Below are 24,433 nucleotides of genomic sequence, written 5' to 3'. Positions count from 1 at the left end.
TTCAAGAAGACAGGTAGAAACAGCTGTGTCACTGTTGGACATGCAGTACACACAAGGCTACAGGTGCACACTAGCCAAGGGCTCCCACTCAGATTTGAGTTACCAACCATTGTCATGTCTTTTGTGGAGCTTGATGGTGACTCTGACAATTCTATGGTGGAAGAGCCTCAAAAGATCACTTGAAAACCAGTCACCCCAGAAAGACAAAAGCAGCGAGAGTACAAGACTTAGTCATCAGAGGGATTGAGATTTAGGTTTGTGTTCTTGTGTGGTCAGACTCTTGTATGTTGTGAGTGGGGGGGATTTAGATCTCATTGGCCATACTGGAACAGAAGATAAATGTGTGGGTAGAGTGACACTTTGACAATCCTGGAGTTCCAAACTGACATGGTGGTTTTCTCTGAAGTTCTGACTTTTCAGTCCATGTAAGACTGAGGAGATTAGAAAGTTTAAATGAGTGGCTTACCTTGGGGTAGGATAGAAGGGCACAGGTTTATGGGGCATTGGGATGCCCTACTAAAAGATGCATGTGATCAGGAGGGACACCAATGTGGGGGGTGTTGGGTAGGACATATAAGTAGATAACTCAAATTCAAAGATCGGGGGGAGAGGGGTATCGGGGAGGGTAGGACAGGCCTGGTTTAATACATCACATAAACAGATACCCACAACAATGTCAAAACAAAAAAAAAAAAAAAACAGAAGTTTCTATTCAAAGATAAAGAGTCAAAGGTAATTGAGTAATACATTAAAATTACTTGCCTTAAATTCATTTAAAAATTAAACGTAATGAGTCATTCTGTGTAAATGAAAAAACAGTGGACTGAGAAAGTACTATGACTCCATCCCTTTCTGCAGATTTTACTGTGTTACAGATTTAATTTTAAATAGATACATGTGACGTTTTTGCCTATCCATTAACAACCCATAATAACAAATTGAAAACACATTTTAAGAAAATTGTTCAGATTTACTAAACATCAAAATCTGTACTCTCTCATTAATAGAAGAGTTTAGCAACTTAATTCAGTAAACTGAAGAAGCCCCTTTCTCAGCTTTTCAAACTTCTGCTCTTCTTGGCAAGTGTCTAATAGCTTTGCACACCTGAATTTGTTGAGTTTATCTCATTCTTCCTGGCAGATCCTCTCAAGCTCCATTAGATTGGATGGGAAGTGTCTGTAAACTGCCATCTTCAGGTCTCTCCACAAATCTTCTATGGGGTGCAAGACTGGGCTTTGGTTGGCCCACTCAAAGACAATTTGAGACTTGTCCAGAAACCGCTCCAGCGTTGTCTTAGCTGTATGCTTCAGATCACTGAGCAGTCACCCCTGTGGTATGCACTCTGGAGAAGGTTTTCTTCAAGGTCCTCTCTGGAATTGGCCACATTCCTTATCCCCTCAATTCTACCCATTCTAACTGTCCCTGTACCCCCATAGCAAGATGCTGTCCCCACCAGCCTTCACCGTTGGATTGTATTAGACAGATAATGAGCAGACCTTTGCTTGGTGTTTGCCAGACAAAGTGCTTGGAGTCCTTACAAAAGGGTTCAGGTTTTCTCTTCCCAGACCAGAGATTTTTTTTTTCCCCTCACACTCTCAGAGTTCTTTATATTGTCATATCTATCCATCCATCCATTTTCCAACCGGCTGAATCCAAACACAGGGCCACGGGGGTCTGCTGGAGCCAATCCCAGCCAACACAGGGCACAAGGCAGGGTATTGTCATATCCCTTTTGCTTAACAGGAGCTTCCATTAAGCAAATCTCCAAGAGATGACTGGATTGCTGATGAGATGGATATCCTTCTGGCAGGTTCTCCCATCTCAGCAGAGGACTTCTGAAGCTCTAAGAGTGACCATTGGATTGTTGGTCACTTTCTTGACTGAGGCTCTTCTTGCCTAGCTACTCAATCTGACTGTATAGAAAAGTCTCCATGAAGAGTCCTGGTGTTTTTAGACTTCTTCCATTACACAATTAGAGTGGCCACTGTGCTCATGTGAACACTCAAAGCTTTACAAATGGTTTTATCCCTTTGTTTCATTCCATGTTTCACCACAACTTGATTCTTGAGGTCTAGAGAGAGCTCCTTGGACTTCATGACTTGTTTTTTGTCTGTCTGTTCTGTCGGTGGGTACAGAATTGACTCAAACAGAAGAAGCAAAGAGATGTTAGGAGAGGAGTCTTATAAGAATTAGATCACCATAACAGTGGAGTCCCACAGGGTGATTCAGTGTTGGGGCTGCTGTTCTGTTCAATGTAAATAAATGATCAGACACTTTACTCTGACAATGACATCAAACTGGGTGTAATGGTAGATAATGCAGAACTAGTCGATTTTTTACAGAGGGATTTGGAGAGCATAGAAATTTGGACACAAATGTGGCTGATGAAATTTAATGTAAATAAATGTAAAGTATTACATGTAGGAAGTACAATGATTTGAATACATGGTGTCCTGAAACTTAAAAGTGACCCTTACAAAAAAGGCATGGGAATTGTAGTAAAAAGATCTTTATTACATTGAAACAGTGGACAGGAGCCATGAATAAGGTTAGCAGGATGCCAGGTCATATAGCGCCCCATGTGGAGTACAAGTCATGTTAGGTTATACTAAAGCTTCATAACACACTAGTGACGCCTCATCTGTAGTGTTGTGTACAATTTTGGTCTTTGGGCTACAAAACGTGTATTGAGCACTAAAGAAATTCCAAAGATAAATAACAAGGCTGATTCAGAACTGAGAGGTCTGCACAATGAGGACAGACTGAAGGAACTGAACCTTTTCAGATTAAGTAGATGGAGATGAAGATATCATAAATTAAGTTTTTAATGTTATGAAAGTAATTTAAATGTCACACAAATATGAACATTTTTCTCCACAAAGAGAACAACAGACACATGGAAAAAGTGACCAACCAGTGTGGTGGAGTGTAGGACTTTAAGACCCTTCAAAGCTGACAGTTATTTTGGAAAAGATTTGGAGAAAAGGATTAGTGAGCTTATTGGGATGAATGGCCTGATATCGTCACATTTGTTATGATGTTCTAACGGAGGAGCAGATGACTGGAGACACAAGACCAATGGCTTACCTTTAATACGAGCATCAATGAGAGCGGGCTGGAGACTGGCCTGAATGTCCTTCAAGAGCTCTGGTCCTGGTGAAACAACAATAGAGACAGAAGAGACAATTACAGCAGTAAAGGGACAAATAAACACAAAGATAAAGTGAGTACAGTGAGGTGTACAGAAAAATATCAAAAACTAACAGACTGCTGCTAACGTGCACGTTGTTTGGCACCAATGAAGAGTTAACGTTTGAAAGCAAAGAGCAAACCACCAATGTGTGTCCATATTGGGAGGTCTGCAATTAACTGTCCTGGAAAGAAGACCCAGAAAATGACAAACTAGACAGTATTAGGAACAGCAGACATATTGTGTGTGTTTATCATGCTGAGCAGAGCAGGAGGCAAAGCGGAGAGCAGGGACTCTTTACTGAGGCCTCAGGTGAACAACAAGCTTCATGGGGATCTAAGGGAGAAATGTCTGAAAATACAAACATGATGAGCATGAGTGTGGGCATCTGGGGGCATCTAAAGCTAATGTTTACACACACCAACCTGAGAGGTGTGCTAAGATCAGGGGTGTCAGAAAAAAAACAGAAACTGTAACTTTCTGTTAAAGAAAGATAAAAATATTTCTGGACATCCTGGTGGACTGTAGTTGTAGTCTTATAAAGTGTAGAAGAAGTGACATTCAAGTCAAATATGTGGTCATGACAGAACTTTCTCTAGTGATGGTTATCTTATCGCTACATTTTATTAATTCATTGTTCTCTTCTTTCAGGGTTAATTAATCTCAGTTGTATTCATTTTGCTAACATTTGAACATTAAGGTTGTTAAGATGAAAGAAAAAAAAAAATCACTTTTCTGTCCCAATATAAGCTAGAGTACTCCCCCCACCGACCCACAACGTCCCGACTCGAGGTCAGCAGCGCACCATCCCCACCATACACAGTGTTGACACTGCACTGCTTCCCCCTCCTGAGACGCCGGACGGTGGACCAGAATCTCCTCGAAGCCGTCCGAAAGTCATTTTCAATGGCCTCCCCAAACTCCTCCCATGCCCGAGTTTTTCCCTCAGCAACCACCGAAGCCACATTCCGCTTGGCCTTGGTACCTATCAGCTGCCTCCAGAGTCCCACAGGACAAAAAGGACCGGTAGGACTCCTTCTTCAGCTTGATGGCATCCTTCACCGCTGGTGTCGACCAACGGGTTCGGGATTGCCGCCACGACAGGCACCGACTACCTTACGACCACAGCTCCGGTCAGCCGCCTCAACAATAGAGGCACAGAACATGGCCCATTCGGACTCAATGTCCCCCACCTCCCTCGGGACATGGTCGAAGTTCTGCCGGAGGTGGGAGTTGAAGCTACTTCTGACAGGGGGCTCTGCCAGACGTTCCCAGCAGACCCTCACAACACGTTTGGGCCTACTAGGCCTGACCGGCATCCTCCCCCACCATCGGAGCCAACTCACCACCAGGTGGTGATCAGTTGCCAGCTCCGCCCCTCTCTTCACCCGAGTGTCCAAGACATGTGGCCGCAAGTCCGATGACACGACCACAAAGTCGATCATCGAACTGAGGCCTAGGGTGTCCTGGTGCCAAGTGCACATATGAACATCCCTATGCCTGAACATGGTGTTCGTTATGGACAATCAGTGACGAGCACAGAAGTCCAATAACAAAACACCACTCGGGTTCAGATCGGGGGGGCCATTCCTCCCAATCACGCCCTTCCAGGTCTCACTGTCATTGCCCACGTGAGCATTGAAGTCTCCCAGCAGTACGACGGAGTCCCCAGAAGGTGTGCCCTCCAGGGACTCCAAAAAGGGTGGGTACTCTGAACTGCTGTTCGGTGCATACGCACAAACAACAGTCAGGACCCGTCCCCCCACCCGAAGGCGGAGGGAGGCTACCCTCTCGTCCACCGGGGTAAACCCCAATGTACAGGCTCCAAGTCGGGGGGCAATAAGTATGCCCACACCCGCTCGGCGCCTCTCACCGGGGGCAACTCCAGAGTGGTAGAGAGTCCAGCCCCTCTCAAGAAGATTGGTTCCAGAGTCCAAGCTGTGCATCGAGGTGAGCCCGACTATATCTAGCCAGAACCTCTCGACCTCGTGCACTAGCTCAGGCTCCTTCCCCTTCAGAGAGCTGACATTCCACGTCCCAAGAGCCAGCTTCTGTAGCCGAGGATCGGACCGCCAAGGTCCCCGCCTTTGGCCACTACCCAACTCACACTGCACCCGACCTCCTTGGCCCCTCCCATAGGGGAGGGGAGTACTTCGAAGACCTCCTCAATCCCACTAACATGCCTTACAATGAGGAAGCAGAGCCTGGGGACTCGGAGGTGGGCTCCCCCATCTCTGGGACTGAGGTCACCGAGGTGGTAAAAAACTCCTTGGTGGCAGGGCCCCGGGGGTGGATGAGATACGCCCGGAGTTCCTCAAGGCTCTGGATGTTGTAGGGCTGTCTTGGTTGACACGTCTCTGCAACATCGCATGGACATCAGGGACAGTGCCTCTGGATTGGCAGACTGGGGTGGTGGTCCCCCTCTTTAAGAAGGGGGACCGGAGGGTGTGTTCCAACTACAGAGGGATCACACTCCTCAGCCTCCCTGGAAAAGTCTATTCGGGGGTTCTGGAGAGGAGGGTCCGTCGGATAGTCGAACCTCGGATTCAGGAGGAACAGTGTGGTTTTCGTTCTGGTCACGGAACAGTGGACCAGCTCTACACCCTTAGCAGGGTCCTGGAGGGTGCATGGGAGTTCGCCCAACCAGTCTACATGTGTTTTGTGGACTTGGAAAAGGCGTTCGACCGTGTCCCTCGGGGAATCCTGTGGGGGGTGCTCCGAGAGTATGGGGTACCGGACCCCCTGATAAGGGCTGTTCGGTCCCTGTACAACCGGTGTCAGAGCTTGGTCCGCATTGCCGGCAGTAAGTCGAACCCGTTTCCAGTGAGAGTTGGACTCCGCCAGGGCTGCCCTTTGTCACCGATTCTGTTCATAACTTTTACGGACAGAATTTCTAGGCGCAGCCAGGGTGTTGAGGGGGTCTGGCTTGGTGGACTCAGGATTGGGTCACTGCTTTTTGTAGATGATGTTGTCCTGTTTGCTTCATCAGGCCGTGATCTTCAGCTCTCTCTGGATCGGTTCGCAGCTGAGTGTGAAGCGGCTGGGATGGGAATCAGCACCTCTAAATCCAAGACCATGGTCCTCAGCCGGAAAAGGGTGGAGTGCCCTCTCAGGGTTGGGAGCGAGATCCTGCCCCAAGTGGAGGAGTTCAAGTATCTCGGGGTCTTGTTCACGAGTGAAGGAAGAATGGAGCGTGAGATCGACAGGCGGATCGGTGTGGCGTCCGCAGTGATGCGGTCCCTGCATCGGTCTGTCGTGGTGAAAAAGGAGCTGAGCCATAAGGCAAAGCTCTCAATTTACCAGCCGATCTATGTTCCTACCCTCACCTGTGGTCATGAGCTATGGGTAGTGACGGAAAGAACGAGATCGCGAATACAAACAGCTGAAATGAGTTTTCTCCGCAGGGTGTCTGGGCTCTCCCTTAAAGATAGGGTGATAAGCTCAATCATCCGGGAGGGGCTCAGAGTAGAGCCGCTGCTCCTCCGCATCGAGAGGAGTCAGATGAGGTGACTCGGGCATCTGATCAGGATGCCTCCTGGACGCCTCCCTGGTGAGGTGTTCTGGGCACGTCCAACCGGGAGGAGGCCCTGGGGAAGACCCAGAACACGCTGGAGGGACTATGTCTCCCGGCTGGCCTGGGAACACCTTGGGATTCCCCCGGAAGAGCTAGAAGAAGTGGCCGGAGAGAGGGAATTCTGGGCATCTCTGCTCAAGCTGCTGCCCCAGCGACCCGACCTCGGATAAGCGGAAGAGGATGGATGGATGGATGGATATAAGCTAGAGTATTTTTCAGTTTCTTTGTTACACCTTGCCTGATGAAGGGGCCTTAGCTGCCTTGAAAGCTTGCATTTGTAATCTATTTAGTTAGCCAATAAAAGGTGTCATTTCACCCTACTTTCTTCGGTCACACATAGGTAACAGTAGCACACCAGTTACTAAATAATACAGTGGGACCACTGACCCTATAAAGACTTTAATAGACACATAAAAGAGAAAATCCAAGAAACTGAAGAAACTGTTGGCATTGATGGCCATCAAGCAGATGTCTCAGTGTAAGTGACGAACCTGACAGTTGTGAGTCTAGTGGCCTACATACAGTAATGTGTTTTGTGTTCCTGTGTCTCTCGCTTTGTCTCCTTTTGTGATTTCTACACATTCAGTGTTTCCCTGTCACACAAGACCCCATTAACTCACCACCCTCTGTCACCTCCTCTAGTATTCTTGTCAGGTTTGGTGATGGAAATCTCGCAAGTTCTTCAGCTAGTGCCTCCCACAGGCTCATGAGTACCACACTCTCCATCTTCATTATGTCACTGATGAAGGACTCCACACCTGCTCGCCCCTCAGACTTTTCTTTGGCTTTGAATCTCTGAAAGACAAGCAAATGACTACAGGACTAGTTTAGAAAAGATCACTGGGAGCAAAGCAGTGTGGTCAGTAGGGGTCTGATGATGTCACAATAACAGAATGACTCACTATGGACGGTCAGGCAGTCTCAGATGATTGTCCTGAGCTCACCATTTCTGCTCAGCTCTCTGTGCCTCAAAATGACAGGGAGACCTGCCTACCTTGGCATCATCGTTGGTGAGGATGTTCTTGGTGGCCAGGTTCTGCAGGATACTCGTGATGTCGTATTCAATCACGTAAGCCAGGTGGGGCTTGTAGTACTCGGTGATCTTGAGGAGCTCCTCATGAGAGAAGGTTTCTATTACTTTAGGAAACTTTTGTGTTAAACCTGAAATGGAAAGAATAAGATGAAAATTAACAAATACAAATGTATTGGAGACTTAGGGATCAGAATTCTGTCTGACATGAATGCTTATCTCAATCCTAACTAGTAGCCTCATCTATTCACAGAGTAAATATGATGGAATAACATCAACGACAGGATGGACTGGTCTCATAATGCACACGAGTTGCTGTAAGGACAAATATATAAGAAAGGATAAAGGAGACCCTTTGTACTGATGAGACTCTGGTCCTTTAATGAGGGTAGTGACATCCTTTACATGTTCTACAACTCTATGATCGCCAGTGTGGTTTGCTGGGTTAGTAATATCACTTGAAGAGAAGACCACCAAATCAACAACATAATTAAGAAGACACTCAATCACTGGCAAAAAAAGCGTAGGTTTGGAAGAGTGGATCTTTGACACACTGAATGAGCTCTGATCTCTAAGGCTCAAAGAGAACAGCTGTCTTGGTCACTATAGTGTGGGTCATCATGTAGCTCTAAAAGAAATGCTCATACCTGACTTTAAAGGAAACAGCAGCATCTGGTGATCAAATTGAATCAAAGGTCCCTTCCAGTTACAGATCCAGTGCTTTATTTTTCCCATCAGGTTTAGTCAGAGTTCAATTTTGGGTTACAAACCTAAATCATGAATGTCCATTTGGGTGCCTTTTTCTGTGACAGCGTCTCCACAGACATGTCAGCACTCCATGAACAGCACATTACAAAATAAACTGAACAGAAATAGTGGCGTAACAAAATCTGCCTGTCAGTTTAAGTCTGATTACTGAGGTGCTGCTGGTCGGCTGCTCCCATGTTTGAAGAGGGTGGTGAATGCAATTCAATGTCATGTGATACTGATGCATCCAATCTGCTTGGTCTCCTGTTTTTTCCTGTCATCATCTCAGCCAATTGAAATGCACACACAGCAGTGCTGGAGATGAGGCAAAATTGCCAGAATGGACTTTTGGAGGTAACATTAATAATAAGTTTGGGCTTTTTGAAAAACAAGCAAGTACAACCCAGTATGTCTTATGTATGTTAGATAATTTTTAAAGTTGCCTTGTCATTCTCTTAACAGTTGGCTTAATGAATCCTGCATATGAGGGTCTTATGGGTGATAACAAGACTTTTAGGCCTACAACTTAGGTGGCTACACATTTCTATTAGTAATAAACTTGCAGAGCTTTTAAAGGTTAAGATGTTCAGGACTCAAAGGGAGGAATTCTCTCATGTGCCTGGGTGTGTTATGGCTCCTAGAAGAAAAGCAACCAACTACTGGGCCCAGAAACATGTGTAAGCCATTTCTTAAGCAGAAGTCGGGATTTATAAAATACAAACTTGGTGTGGAAATTGGACCAAAGTTACAGAAATCTTTGACCATTGGTAATTCCTACTCACACCCATAAACCAGAAAATATACCTTTCAGACACATAAAACACCTAAGAAAATGTGGAAGAATTTTTATTTACTTTTATTTCTCAGGAAGCTCTGCTTCATAACAGTACAAGTTACAAGTGAAAGGAATGAAATGGCTTCTTGTCTCTGACCCAAACAGTTAGTGAGCTTCAGTGTCAGATTTCCTCTTTGTCCTTTGTAACATCCCTCATGAGTAACACGACATTAATGCAAAGTAAAAAGTGAGGACTTCACCCTGCGCCTGCTATTGTCTATCAGTAAGTCTTCTCCAAGGCCAAAGATATACCACTTTAAACTCAACAGATATATGGACTATAATTAATCATTACATCAAAGAGTTGAAGTTGTCCAACAAAAAAACAGCTCTGCTTAAACCGACTAAATTAGTCTTAACTAATAAAGCAGGGGTCTCCTAATGACATCAATCAGTCAGTACCACTGGAATTTGAATAACTGTTTTTTTGACTTTTAATTGATTGATTTGACAAAAATATGAACTTTAAGTTTGGCCATATCTAAATACAATTTCTTTGTAATATAGGGGTGTTTGTCTTAAAAGATATGTTTGGTATTTTGAGAGTTAAATTTCTTTCTTCACAATCATGATATATATTATTTTATTAGATGAAACTGTATTCTAAAGTGAAGCTTAACTATAAATGTAAGAAAATAACAAGCCTGCTCGTGTGTTTTACAACAGAGCTAATGGGTACTGAGCCCCAAAGTGAGAAAAAGCATTAAAAGTTACTGAACACGTCCATTTTTGACATTGTATTCATATTGTAAAACAGCACATTTGTGTCATTTTAGGAAGAACAAAAGATAAAAGCAAATCATTTTTTGAGACTCAACCATTTTAAAAGGAGGCTGGCTGTACATTACACTTTTCTGATCAGGTTTCTCTGTGGCACACTTTCAGTCCCAGGGCTATGGATTCACCTCAGAAAGTCATCGCCAAGCACCGTTACTGACATTGAATGTTGAGGCCCAGATATGAATTTCTGTTTCGGTTTTGTAGACAACAATAACTAAGGAGACTCACACAGTCATTCACATTCTTTCACTATACAGAAGCTTATTTCACTATGTCACAAAGATATTGCCTGCTAATGTCCATATGTTGATGCACATGTGTGCTTCAGTGCTCTAGCAAAAGAAAGCTTGCAGTCAACAGATAAGAAGAGAACAGACATTGTAGGCATACATTTAGTTTAAATTAAAGAGAAGTTTAGTATGGATGCTTTAGCGTAGGCACAATGGTAGCACACAGCTGTTATTCCTGCCTCACAGTACCAGTCTATATGTAGTTTGGATGTTCTCGCTGTATATTTACGGATTGATTTGTATCTGAGTGTTGTGTTTCTAGCTCTTTCAGTCACTTTGCAAAGCTTCTGACCAGAGGTGAAAACAGGAATGTAGATCCACCAGTAAACTGGGATCTTTGCCTTTTGGCTCAGCTCTCTCATTACCATGATTCACCAGTACAATGAAAGCATAACCGAACCTTTTGTCGATTTCCTTCTTCCCTCACTCGTAAACAAGATGCTGAGATATTTAAACTCATCTATTTGAGGCAGCACCCCATCTCAAACCCTTTTCCAGCTGAGAACCATGATCGCAAACTTGGAGGTGCTGATCCTCATAACTGCTGCTTCACACTCAGCCACAAGCAAACCCAGTGTGCACCTGAGGACACAGCAGGATGAAGCCAGCAGGATCACATCATCTTCAAAAAGCAGAGATGTCATCTTAAGGTCACCAAACTGGAGGCTATTCACTCCTTGGCTGCTCCAAGAAATTCTTTCCATAATAATATGAACTAAATCAGTGACAAACTCCAGTCCTGACGGAGTCCCACACCACTGGGATTGAATCTAACTTACTGCCAGCAATGCGGACCAAGTTTTCGCTCCAGCTGTACAGGGACTGAATAGCCTGCAACAACACCCCCCACAGGACTGCACTGGGGGGTTGTGACAAGCATGCTTCAGATATGTGGAAGGAACATTTTCTTAAACTGAAACCTTTGCTACTTCAAAGTGGACATATTTGGTGAGTTTTAGGGCTTTTTTTCCACATTAGAACACCAGTACTCTTCACCTCCATTATAAAAGGCAAGAACAGGCAACATATTTATTCAGGTTTATAAAATATGCTTTACATTAGAGCACAGTTTGATGTGGCACACTAAGATTGACAATGACTGTGATGAAATAACTTTGACTTGAAAAATATTGAAATTATCCTTTAAAGGTGATTAAGATCCTAGTTTGTCCCACAGTCATCGTCAGCAGGACAATCAATGACGTTCTTTCTTATCCTACCCTCCTTGTACATTTTTACAGGTGGATTCAGGACAGCTGAACTGGTGGTTCTTTTCAATTATTCCTACTCTGGCCTTTCCCTCCAAACTGGAGAGCTCAAGGGGCCTGGTTAGACTTTTTTCCTTATTTTGAAGTAAGTGCAAGACCCACTCAGCATTTTCTGTGACAATTGGATCCACTCCCACTCTAGCCAGGAGCTTACACATCTGCCCAGGGAGGTCTCCTACTTGAGCACTGAGATGGTAGCCCACCTGAAGAGACTGCTGTATGTCTGTCAGTTATTGTTCTTCCTTTCTCTCTGGTAGTTCAGTTAGAGGAGAACCACAGAGGGTCTTCAGTCCTGCTGAGGATGTCAGATATCAGAGATGACATCTTGCTCAACAAGGTGCTCTGAACTGCTGGACTTTGATAATTCTGCTGACGCTGCTGGTCAGTTTTGAGCACTCACCTTGTATTTGTATCTGACCATAACCTACTAGCTCTCTGGACTGGAGTATCCTTCAACACCACTTTAGTTGTGCACAGTGTCTTTCAGAAGGACGTCTACGCGAGTTCCTCCAGTTCTCTGTTCATACACAGAAGTGCAACCTCCTCCTCACCCACAACATTTATTTCTATAACTCATTTTCATACTGTACATGTTGCTTAAAGTGCTTTACAAGATGTAAAGAAAACAAATCATCAAAAGTGAACTTGAGGTGCTGGGTAACAAGGCATCTCAGTCTGGTGTGGACTTCTAGAAAACTCAATCCATAAAGCCAAAGAGTAAAGATGAATGTCATCATTTCGCCGTTAGTTTTACAATTTGTTTGAGCTAAACTGGTTTCGTCTAACATAAGTTGAATGTAAATGTAAACTAAATTCATTCATTGCTAGATGGCTGTTCCCTCTCACTGCTGCTTAAACCTTGTACTGTTATGGAGGACCAAGTGTTCATCCAGAGCTTATTGTATTCATCAACTCTCTGCTACATTTTGCCCAACTCCTGCCCTTTATGTGCCTTTTGTGGCTTTCTCAATCACTTTTAAGAACCTTAGTCAGCTGCTCATAAAGTAAAATGAATTTTTAAACTAATCAAATGTCTACGGTCTCTCTTGACTTCTTGTCGTCCTACATGTCTTTGTTGAGGTCTGACACTCTCGGCTCTACAAGGTCATCAGTTCAGCTCAGTTACCTGACACACTTATCAGTTCAGCTCTTTTCTCCTTTAAACTTTTGCAGATTTGATCCTTTTGTGACTTTTCTCCTGTAAACAGACATTTTGTCCTTTAAAACTTCACACAACTGTCAACTGCTAGGAATTAACAATTACCTCATTACAATGTATATTCATTTATAACTACACTAAAGGCTCAATGCCTTTCAACTTTTAGAAGCAAATAAAAAGTGAAAAGATTAAAAACATAAAAAAGAGATTCCATTACACTGGGTGATATTACCTAGCAGTCCATCTACAAAGTTAACAGCACGCATATAAATAAAGTCTGTTTCCCTTTCATAAAGTGTGACATGTTAAAACAGCTTAACGTCAAAAACAAACATCTCCAAGCTTTTACTCACCAGACAGAGCGTTGACGTCTTCATCACGTCTCCCTTTCTTGGAGATCATGGACACAAATTTCTTACACAAGCCGTCTTCACTCATCTTATGATTTTGTGATCTTAATGGAAGTTTGTCTCCTTTGATGGCTCCTTTAAGCAAACTTAATATGACCTCTTAGCAAGCGTGGGCTGTGAAAACAAAACAAAGAGGACATGAAATTAAAAAAATGATAAGAGTTGAGCAGAGGGATGGCAGACTCAGGTCTCTCATTATTTTGACATGAGGGACTGAAAGAAGATGAAAGTCCACAACTTGATAACAAACTCTGGAACTGAAAGTCGATGGTCAACATGAACTTCTGATGGTGTAAGCTACAATCTGATTGAGGCCTCAGAATTCAATTACGAGACGTGACAGCTTTGGGACACATGAATTCAATGGCTGTGTCTTTTTGTGCAGACGTCTGTAGGACCCTTAAAGTTATTTTGTGGATACGCAGCCTGCAAGACTGAAGTACTAGGAGGCTGTCATTGTTCAGGAGACCTTACATTAGCCAGTGAATATTCTGTCTTTGGAGTTTTGATAATTTAGGTGTAGACATGTCTCAGACATTTGGAACATTGATATGAGGCCAACAACACGGTATGTAAAAAATAGATTTGTAAATCACTGACACATCTCATGGACAATGCAGTGTTCATTTGGACAATACATTTTCATTTAGTTTTAGTCTTAATCTTCAAACTAAATTGCATTTTTGTTTTAGACACACTTTAGTCATTTAGTTATTGTTAGTTTTAGTCAACAAAAAATAAATCAATTTTAATTGAGAAAAAGTTAATTGGTTTTAGTCAACCAAAAATAAAGTAAATTTGTTAAACATTCCAAATCAGATGGTTAACTTGTTTAACACATGAATATGCATAGAACACACTGTACCTGTAAATTATTATACTAACATGTACACTCAGGAGCCAAACCACATGTCCTGATTATTGAACATAAAATGAAGAGTTAGCTGTAGAGAGGATTTCCTCCAGAATCCCTTGATCAGATAATGGCCGCTCTGCTCTGTCATCACTCTTTTCTGTCCCTTAGTTATGCTGCTGTAAGATTTTACCAAAAAGTCCGACCAAGCAGCACACATTTCATTTCAGCACAGGTTTATAAAGATTGAAATCATCATGGACTGTCTGATTTATCTGAACATGTGCACAGTTTAAATTTATTCTCTCATATTGTCTGTCCAATAACTGAAAACACTGCTTAAAATTATACTAAAAATTCAAACATTGTTATATCTGTACTGTTGAATTAGTGAATTCCAAAATAATTTAGGATTCTTACATTTAACCAAACCCTTAAAAGCTGTTTTTGTAACAAAATACTTTTAAAATCTGGTTCGTCAGAGAATCACTCTGTTAGGTTTGCAACATTTACTATTGTAAGATTTATATTTACCCCATTAGCTTGTTAAAAAAAATACAATTAACAGATGAGTCAATGTTTTTTACATCAATCCACAATATCAGAACTCTTGTTAAACAGCCTTTGCTGTGCCGTTTCCAAAGTGTCTCCCATGAGTGATCTGACTTTGTTATTGTTTAGCCTGAGTGCCAATCCACAATTACAAAAGTTACTTATAGTTAACTAGCAAAATACCCGCGCTTGGCAGCGGAGAAGTAGTGTGTTAAAGAGGTTATGTAAACATATATATACATATACATATATACATATATATACATATCTACATATACACATATCTACATATACATATATATACATATATACATATCTATACTAATAAAAGGCAAAGCCCTCACTGACTGACACACTGACTGACTGACTGACTGACTGACTCACTCATCACTAATTCTCCAACTTCCCGTGTAGGCAGAAGGCTGAAATTTGGCAGGCTCATTCCTTACAGCTTACTTACAAAAATTTGGCAGGTTTCATTTCGAAATTCTACGCATAATGGTCATAACTGGAACCTGTTTTTTGTCCATATACTCTAATGGAGGAGGCGGAGTCACGTATCGCGTCATCACGCCTCCTACGTAATCAAACGTGCAATTAAACGTGTGCATTTACGGGGTGATTTCTCAGGCTTAAAAGCTTGCCTTTTATCAAAAGCGGGAACAAAGGTAAATAACGTTAATTGTTGAGTATCTTTTAATACTGTGTAAGTATACATATTAACACATGTGCAATTAAACGTGTGCATTTACGGGGTGATTTCTCAGGCTTAAAAGCTCGCCTTTTATTAAAGAGGTAAATGGAAACTGTTTTCATTCTGAAGGGCACAAACCACGTTAGATTTCATGCTCAAGAGTAAACTCAGCACACAGCTTGGTCACATTACAACCGGTTCATTTTCCTCAGTTTAAAAAGGTTTACTTCTCTTCTTAATAAAATTTTTAAAGCAGTACTTCGCCGCTGCGAAGCGCGGGTATTTTGATATATATCAAAATATATCGTGTCATCACACCTCCCACGTAAGCACGTGAACTGACCCGCTGCCGTTTGCAATGCCATATTCGCGAGATACAAGTTTAATGATAAGACACGAGGTATAAACGACAGTCTGGATCACTTCGTAACAGAGTTAAAATTGCTGTAGCGAGAAACTTTTAACTGCCGGGTCATTAAATAAACCCGTGGACATCGCAACATCACACAAGACAGCGACTCACGTGAAGTGACTCAACGCAGTAGGAGTGATCACTTCGATGAATCAAACCTGTTCAAAAAACACATTACACAATTGATAAGGTACGAAAACAATATGAAACCGATTGTGGATTTGCGTACAGCCACTGAAACTTTCTGACGGCACGAGACTTCAGGTCACGTGTCTGCAAAAGAACGTCATTGAGGCAACTATTTTTACTAGCGGTGGCTCAGGGGAGAGAGTTTTTATTCCTCGCATCCCCGTTATACCCTCTGATCTCCCATTTCAATTCAAACGCCTCCAATTTCCACTAAGGCTCTGCTTCGCAATGACAATTAATAAGTCTCAGGGACAGACCCTACAAAAGGAAGGCATTGATTTGAGGCAAGACTGATTTTCACATAGCAAACTGTACGTTGCATGCTCAAGAGTAAGCTCAGCACACAGCTTGGTCATATTACAACCAGAGGGGCGAACTGACAACGTGATATACAAACAGATCCTTAACAAATAATTATTGATACATTTTCCCTCGGTTTAAAAAGGTTTACTTTTCTTCTTAATAAAAATTTTAAAGCAGTACTTCGCCGTTGCGAAGCGCGGGTATTTTGATATATATATGTAGATATGTGTGTGTATATATATATATATATATATATATATATATATATATATATATATATATATATATATATATATATACACACAGTGATCCCTCGCTATATCGCGCTTCGCCTTTCGCGGCTTCACTCTATCACGGATTTTATATGTAAGCATATTTAAATATATATCACTGATTTTTTGCTGGTTCGCGGATTTCTGCGGATAATGGGTCTTTTAACACTAGAATTACCAGAGCCTACGAAAAAACTCGTATATCCGGCACACCTTAAATCGCTTCTTAAATCCGTTCACACCTCTCCGCCAGCATCCTTTGTCCTCTAAATGTGCTGATAAAAGACAAGCTGCCAGCAGCCGGCTATTCCATCCCCCCACCGACTTAGAACGTGAGCGAAGTTTTCCCAGCTCACGCCTTGATTGATTATGTGGGAGTGAAGTGGAGTTTTACAGTGGAAATAAGACATCATTATTCTAAAGTAATCTGTGTAAACACATTGTTAAAACAGAAACTTTTTCATATTTTAGTAATAAATGTTACAAAATGTAGTAGGCATAAACTATAGAATATATAAAGCCCGAGTTCCAAAGATCAAATAAACACTTTCACAAAAGCTTCAAGGACAATACAACAGCCTCTGTGGCGTAGCGCGCTAAGCTTTGCCCCTTAGTGCAGGGCAGCTTTTCCTTGCCTCACAGACCTCAGTTCGATTCCCCGCTGGGGATGAAGTGTTGCTTTTTTTTCTTTTCTTTTAAACCTCAAACGGACATAAAATTTATACATTGGTATGCACTGTCAGTTACTGAGATCGTTATATTTTCATGTGGGATGCTCCTTTTCAAATATTTTTTTAACAATTGAGACTGCAATTAACAGGAACAACTGTCCTTATAACTTATTTTTAAGATCCATAACACACAGACAGACAGAGCACTGCGTAATACAGAGACAGACAGGCAGAGAAGTCACTAGATATAGAAATAAACAGGGAAGCCACATGTACTGAAAGAAAAAAAGGACAACATGTGCGTTGTCCCTGACTCTCTAAGTAAGATCGGGGGAGGGGTGATGTTAGAGCGCCTGCGCTTATTCAGTGCAGCTGGGACAATGCACATGTTGTTCTTTTTTTCTTTCAGTACATGTGGCTTCCCTGTTTATTTCTATATCTAGTGACTTCTCTGCCTGTCTGTCTCTGTATTACGCAGTGCTCTGTCTGTCTGTGTGTTATGGATCTTAAAAATAAGTTATAAGGACAGTTGTTCCTGTTAATTGCAGTCTCAATTGTTAAAAAAATATTTGAAAAGGAGCATCCCACATGAAAATATAACGATCTCAGTAACTGACAGTGCATACCAATGTATAAATTTTATGTCCGTTTGAGGTTTAAAAGAAAAGAAAAAAAAGCAACACTTCATCCCCAGCGGGGAATCGAACTGAGGTCTGTGAGGCAAGGAAAAGCTGCTCTGCGCTAAGAGGCAAATCTTAACGCGCTACGCCACAGAAGCTGTTGAATCATTCTTGAAGCTTTTGTGAAAGTGTTTATTTGATCTTTGGAACTCGGGGTTTATATATTCTATAGTTTATGCCTACTACATTTTGTAACATTTATTACTAAAATATGAAAAAGTTTCCGTTTTAACAATGTGTTTACACAGATTACTTTAGAATAATGATGTCTTATTTCCACTGTAAAACTCCACTTCACTCCCACATAATCAATCAAGGCGTGAGCTGGGAAAACTTCGCTCACGTTCTAAGTTGGTGGGGGGATGGAATAGCCGGCTGCTGGCAGCTTGTCTTTTATCAGCACATTTAGAGGACAAAGGATGCTGGCGGAGAGGTGTGAACGGATTTAAGAAGCGATTTAAGGTGGGCCGGATATACGAGTTTTTTCGTAGGCTCTGGTAATTCTAGTGTTAAGTTCTGGTACATGCTTCCTCAGTTGGTTTGCCCAGTTGATTTCATACAAGGGACGCTATTGGCAGATGGCTGAGAAGCTACCCAATTTACTTTTCTCTGTCTCTATTGCGCTGACTTTCTCTGATCCTGACGTAGGGGGTGTGAGCAGGGGGGCTGTTCGCACACCTAGACGATACGGACGCTCGTCTAAAAATGCTGAAAGATTATCTTCACGTTGGCTACCTTCTGTGCAGCTGCTTCGTGAAGCGACATGCTGCACGGTGCTTCGCATACTTCAAAGCTCGAAGGGCACGTATTGATTTTTATTATCTGTCTCTCTCTCTCTCTCTGCTCCTGACGGAGGGGGTATGAGCTGCCACCTTCAACAGCTTTGTGCCGCGATGCTTCGCATACTTAAAAGCCAAACAGCCCTATTGATTTGTTTGCTCCTTTGAAGAGGAAGATATGTTTGCATTCTTTTAATTGTGAGACTGAACTGTCATCTCTGTCTTGTCATGGAGCACAGTTTAAACTTTTGAAAAAGAGACAAATGTTTGTTTGCAGTGTTTGAATAACGTTCCTGTCTCTCTACAATCTCCTGTGTTTCTGTGCAAATCTGTGACCCAAGCATGACAATATAAAAATAACTATATAAACATATGGTTTCTACTTCGCGGATTTTCTTGTTTCGCGGGTGGCTCTGGAACGCAACCCCCGCGATGGAGGAGGGATTACTGTATTTATCTATATATATATATATATATATATATATATATATATATATATATATATAAATGTAGATATGTGTATATATATATATATATATATCTATATATATATATATATATATATATATATATATATATATATATATATATATATATATATATATATATATATCTATCTATCTATCTATCTATCTATCTATATATATATCTATATATATCTATATATATATATCTATATCTATATATATCTATATATATATATATATATATATATATATATATATCTATATATATCTATATATATATATATATATATATATATATCTATATATATATATATATATATATATATATATATATCTATATATATATATATATATATATATATATATATATATATATATATATATATATATATATATATATATATATATATACATACATATCTATATATATATATATATATATATATATAGATACATACAGTAATCCCTCCTCCATCGCGGGGGTTGCGTTCTAGAGCCACCCGCGAAATAAGAAAATATGTAGATATGTATATATATATATGTATATATATATATATATATATATATATATATATATATATATATATATATATATAGATATGTATATAGATATATATATATATAGAGATATGTATATAGATATGTATATATATATAGATATATAACAACAACAACAACATTTATTTATATAGCACATTTTCATACAAAAAGTAGCTCAAAGTGCTTTACATAATGAAGAAAAGAAGAATAAAAGACAAATAAGAAATTAAAATAAGACAACCTTAGTTAACATAAAAAGGAGTAAGGTCCGATGGCCAGGGTGGACAGAAAAACAAAAAAAAAACTCCAGAAGGCTGGAGAAAAAAATAAAATCTGTAGGGGTTCCAGGCCACGAGACCGCCCAGTCCCCTTTGCGCATTCTACCTAACATAAATGAAATAGTCCTCTTTGTAGTTAGGGTTCTCACGGAGTCACTTGATGCTGATGGTTATACAGACTTCTGGCTTTTAATCCATCCATCATTGTTGGAACATCATGGTAGATGGTGGTGGCACAAGCCACCACCAATAGGACACCGGAAAAGGAAACAGAAGAGAGAGTAGGGGTTAGTACAAATTTTGAATGAATAGTTATTATAATGAATTGGATATACAGAGTATCAGGATTAAATTACAGTGTAATTTATATATATGTAATATATATATGTATATATATATATATATATATATATATAGGGCGGCACGGTGGCGCAGTGGGTAGCGCTGCTGCCTCGCAGTTGGGAGACCTGGGGACCCGGGTTCGCTTCCCGGGTCCTCCCTGTGTGGAGTTTGCATGTTCTCCCCGTGTCTGCGTGGGTTTCCTCCGGGCGCTCCGGTTTCCTCCCACAGTCCAAAGACATGCAGGTTAGGTGGATTGGCGATTCTAAATTGGCCCTAGTGTGTGCTTGGTGTGTGGGTGTGTTTGTGTGTGTCCTGCGGTGGGTTGGCACCCTGCCCAGGATTGGTTCCCTGCCTTGTGCCCTGTGTTGGCTGGGATGGCTCCAGCAGACCCCCGTGACCCTGTGTTCGGATTCAGCGGGTTGGAAAATGGATGGATGGATGGATATATATATATATAGATATACATATTTGTATATATAGATATATATATATATAGATTATATAGATATATATATATATATATATATATATATATAATATATATATATATACACATATGTATATATATATATATATATATATATATATACACATATGTATATATATATATATATATAGTATATATATATATATATATATATATATATATATATATACATATGTGTATATATATATATATATACATATGTGTATATATATATATATACATATGTGTATATATATATATATACATATGTGTATATATATATATATACATATGTGTATATATATATATATATATATATATATATATATATATATATATATATATATACATATGTGTATATATATATATATATATACATATGTGTATATATATATACAGTGGACCCTTGACTTACGAACTCAATTCGTTCGCGAGGGCTGGTTGTAACTCAAGTTGGTTGTAAGTCAAGACTATTTTTCCCATAAGAAATAATGGAAATACCCATAATGCGTTCCGAACCTCCCACTGCAACACTTACTTAACCTTTTCATAATAAAAAAAAGGGTTGTATAATGTGCATAATTTACCAAAACACCAATAATTTTTCTAATGTACTAACCAAAAAGTAATAAAAAGTGCCTAGCCTACCAGAAACAACAATTTCATACTGTACTCACCATTAAATTTGACATCTTTGGGCTGCAGGAAGGGAGGAGGATGATAATGAAACTGAAGGCTTTTTAAAGGCTTTTTTTAACTTGCGCTCAGGCATTTGCAATCATTTCAATAGCTGCTTTTGCGTTAATTTTAATCTCCTCCTGCCTACAAGTTATTCTGACGAGAATTTTTCTCAGCATTTCCTTGCGATGATACAAGGAACTGTTTCTGAACTCTTCTGAGACCCCCCCACTCAATGGGAACGACATGCTGAAGTGCATCCTGAAGCGCGACTGTGGAAGCTTGCTTGTCCATTGCCGGGCAGGGATATCACATGCATATCACCCATCGATATCTTTTCTGTTTGCTTTGGCTGAGAGACTCAGCACAGCTTTAAGCCGGCTTTTGCCCCAGCAACAGATAAACAGTCTTCCATACGGAGTTTGGACTTTGGCATGTCTTCTAGTTGGGGGAGGTCCCAAGAGAGTTTACAAACCTGACATTTTATTGAATGAGTGCCGCATTAATAGGAATGTTTCTGTTTGTTTACAATCGCGCAAGCGGATACACGTGACCTCATTCAGGTCGTAACGCAAGATGTTGGTCGTAAATCAAAATAAAAATTTTGGTCGTAAATCAAGTTGTTCGCATGTCAAGCCGGTCGTATATCAAGGGTCGACTGTATATACATATGTGTATATATATATATATATGTATGTATAGAGATATATATATATATATATGTATATATAGATAAATATATATATATATATATATATATATATATAGATATGTATATATATATTGTGACAGACGACCGGCTATGGACTCCGGTCGTCACCCCCAGGCCGCTAGGAGGAGCCCTCCGGACAGCATATTTGTGCCCGAGTTCCAGCAGGGCCTCATGGACTTTGTAGTGTTTTGACACAGCCCTGCTGGATACCTTGGGGGCCGCCAGGAGTCGCTGTAAGGGGGCTAGTGGGCTCTGGCATGCCCTATAACCCGGGAGTGCATCTCAGTCACGTGACTGGAAGAAGCGATGTGCTCCCGGGATGAAGAAAAGGACTTTGCCCTGACCCGGAAGGAAAACAGACTTGTGGGTTTGGCTTGGAGCCACTTCCGGGTCAGGGGCTATAAAAGGACTCTGGGAAACCCAGAACGCTGAGCTGAGCTGGGAGGTACGGTGGCGACGTGTCTGGGAGTGGAGGATTGTTTATTGAGAGAATTGTTTATTGTTTAATGAGTGTGGAGTGGAGGGTGCTTTGTGCACAGTATTATAATAAAAAGAAATATTATTATACATTCACCTGGTCATCAGAGTGGTACCTGAGGGTTCAAGAGGTGGACACGAGCCTCTACTGCTACACTGGCGTAGTCGGCAGGAGTCTCTGGCCGTCTGGAGGCAGAGGATCTGCATTAAATATTAAATTTGTTGTGGCAGAGAACCCTACAAAGGTCCCTCTAGTAACCGCGGAGGTGAAAACTCCACCCGCGACAAAGAGCGCTGCAGCGGGAAGCCAATCTCTTCAGCAGGCAAAAATGGGGAAAAAATCTGGGAAGAAGACTGGAGCTAGCCAGAAGACTTCGGTCCCAGACGGGCTGGAGATGCTATGGTCTTACCTGACCGGCAGTGAGGAAGACCGGGCGCAGCTCAAAGCAGAGCAAACCCGAGCGGGGCAGCAGCCGGAACGTTGCCGCATGGCAAATCCCAAAGATTATTACAGGGAGTTGGAGAAAGACCGCCTACGTTCCGAGGTAAGTGCTGGGGATGCACACGAACTGCCGGGAGCTTCTTTTTCTCTGTTTGCAGAGGCCTGTCTGCACGAAGCGGACAAAGAGCACGCCCGCCTCACCCCTAGGCAAGATGGCCGCGAAAACAAGAAGGCGAGCAGTTCTAGGAGTCGGCAGAGGAGCAGCCCATACGCTGACACAGTTCATGTGACCTCGCGCGATGGCAACTGGGAGGAAGGTCAGTTGGGAGCCGTCGGTGAGGTCAGTAATTCCCCAACGCGTCTGCACTCCCTGAAGGGGAAGGGGGCGGCGAGCGAAGCAGCGCCGACTTTGAACAAAAAGAAAGAGGGGCGGGAAGTGACTGTAGTGTCTGCCATCAATAGTAAAAAGGCAGACCTCAGTCGGCTTGTTGCAGCCACCCGTCCCTCAGAAGACTCCAAATCCCAGGAAGCCTTGCGAAGCCCAGCAGAGCACGTGCCAGGAGTGGACGTGCTCATTGGTTCCCGGTCGGCAGGTGACCTAAATAAGGAAGTAGCCTTACTGCCGGCCGAGACAAATAACTTTATAAACTTGCAGGAGCTAGAGAAATGTCTCGCGCCCCTTTACGCTTTCTTCCAGGGACTACAGGAGGTGAAGGAGCGTGTGGAGGAGCTGGGAGCTGCAGCCGAAGTGCCGTTGAAGGGACTGATGACATACCTTCGGCGGTTAGGCCGTGAAGCCCCGGCCTTGATTAATGCGGCGGTGCAGGTAGGTGCTCTCTGTACCGTACATCATAAGGGGACGCAGTGTGAATCGGCAACGCGTTTAATAAGTAGCGGTTGCCAAAGCACTGTGAACCCGACAAGGGAGTGTGGCACCATGACGGAGGGGTCGGTAAATTGTCTGTTAGAACCGGAGCAGCGGTATCAGACGCTGCTCTGGACTAATGCGGACGTTATGAGCCCGACCCGCGTGGAAAAGGGGTTGCCGTTGGTTACTGAAGGGGCGGGGGAAGTACCGATCGTCCCGGGGCAGCTGAATAGTGCTGTTACCCGGAGTGATGCGGTACTAATGACGCCGCCTCCGAGTTTATATAGGACAACGGGCGTGCAAACAGCAAAGAGGCTCTCTCTTTTCCATAGAGAGCCTCACGTTGTGCACAAGCCCCAGAGAAAGCAGGAGATCCCCACACAGAAATGCGGGTCTCCTAACAGGGAAAAGAAAAGGGCTGAGAGCAACAAAGCGGCCATTAAACCCTCCATGGCGGAGGACAGGGTGGAGCTCA

At 42.0% G+C, this 24,433-nt stretch overlaps 1 protein-coding gene and 1 long non-coding RNA gene across 46 annotated transcripts in view; one reads left to right on the top strand and one right to left on the bottom strand.

The window, feature by feature from the left end:
- LOC114644339 (NACHT, LRR and PYD domains-containing protein 3-like) overlaps positions 1-24,433 on the bottom strand; it is a 284,794-nt gene that overhangs the window by 122,996 nt on the left and 137,365 nt on the right. For 2 of the 45 annotated variants that reach the window (XM_051921996.1, XM_051921995.1), the window contains exons 2-5: positions 13,227-13,397; positions 7,759-7,925; positions 7,385-7,559; positions 3,088-3,153 (exon numbers count right to left, since the gene is read on the bottom strand). The exons of 42 other annotated variants lie outside the window; for them this stretch is intronic. In XM_051921996.1, the coding sequence (XP_051777956.1) occupies positions 3,088-3,153; positions 7,385-7,559; positions 7,759-7,925; positions 13,227-13,311 (493 nt within the window). In that variant the 5' untranslated portion in view covers positions 13,312-13,397. The remainder of the gene's footprint in view (positions 1-3,087; positions 3,154-7,384; positions 7,560-7,758; positions 7,926-13,226; positions 13,398-24,433) is intronic. One more of the 45 variants, XM_051921997.1, reaches the window with a different exon arrangement.
- LOC127526439 (uncharacterized) overlaps positions 1-24,433 on the top strand; it is a 211,621-nt gene that overhangs the window by 102,160 nt on the left and 85,028 nt on the right. The gene's annotated exons all lie outside the window — the stretch shown is intronic.

This window comes from Erpetoichthys calabaricus, assembly GCF_900747795.2.
Source record: "Erpetoichthys calabaricus chromosome 1 unlocalized genomic scaffold, fErpCal1.3 SUPER_1_unloc_7, whole genome shotgun sequence".
Taxonomy (NCBI): domain Eukaryota; kingdom Metazoa; phylum Chordata; class Cladistia; order Polypteriformes; family Polypteridae; genus Erpetoichthys; species Erpetoichthys calabaricus.
This window is presented reverse-complemented; position numbering and strand designations above follow the sequence as displayed.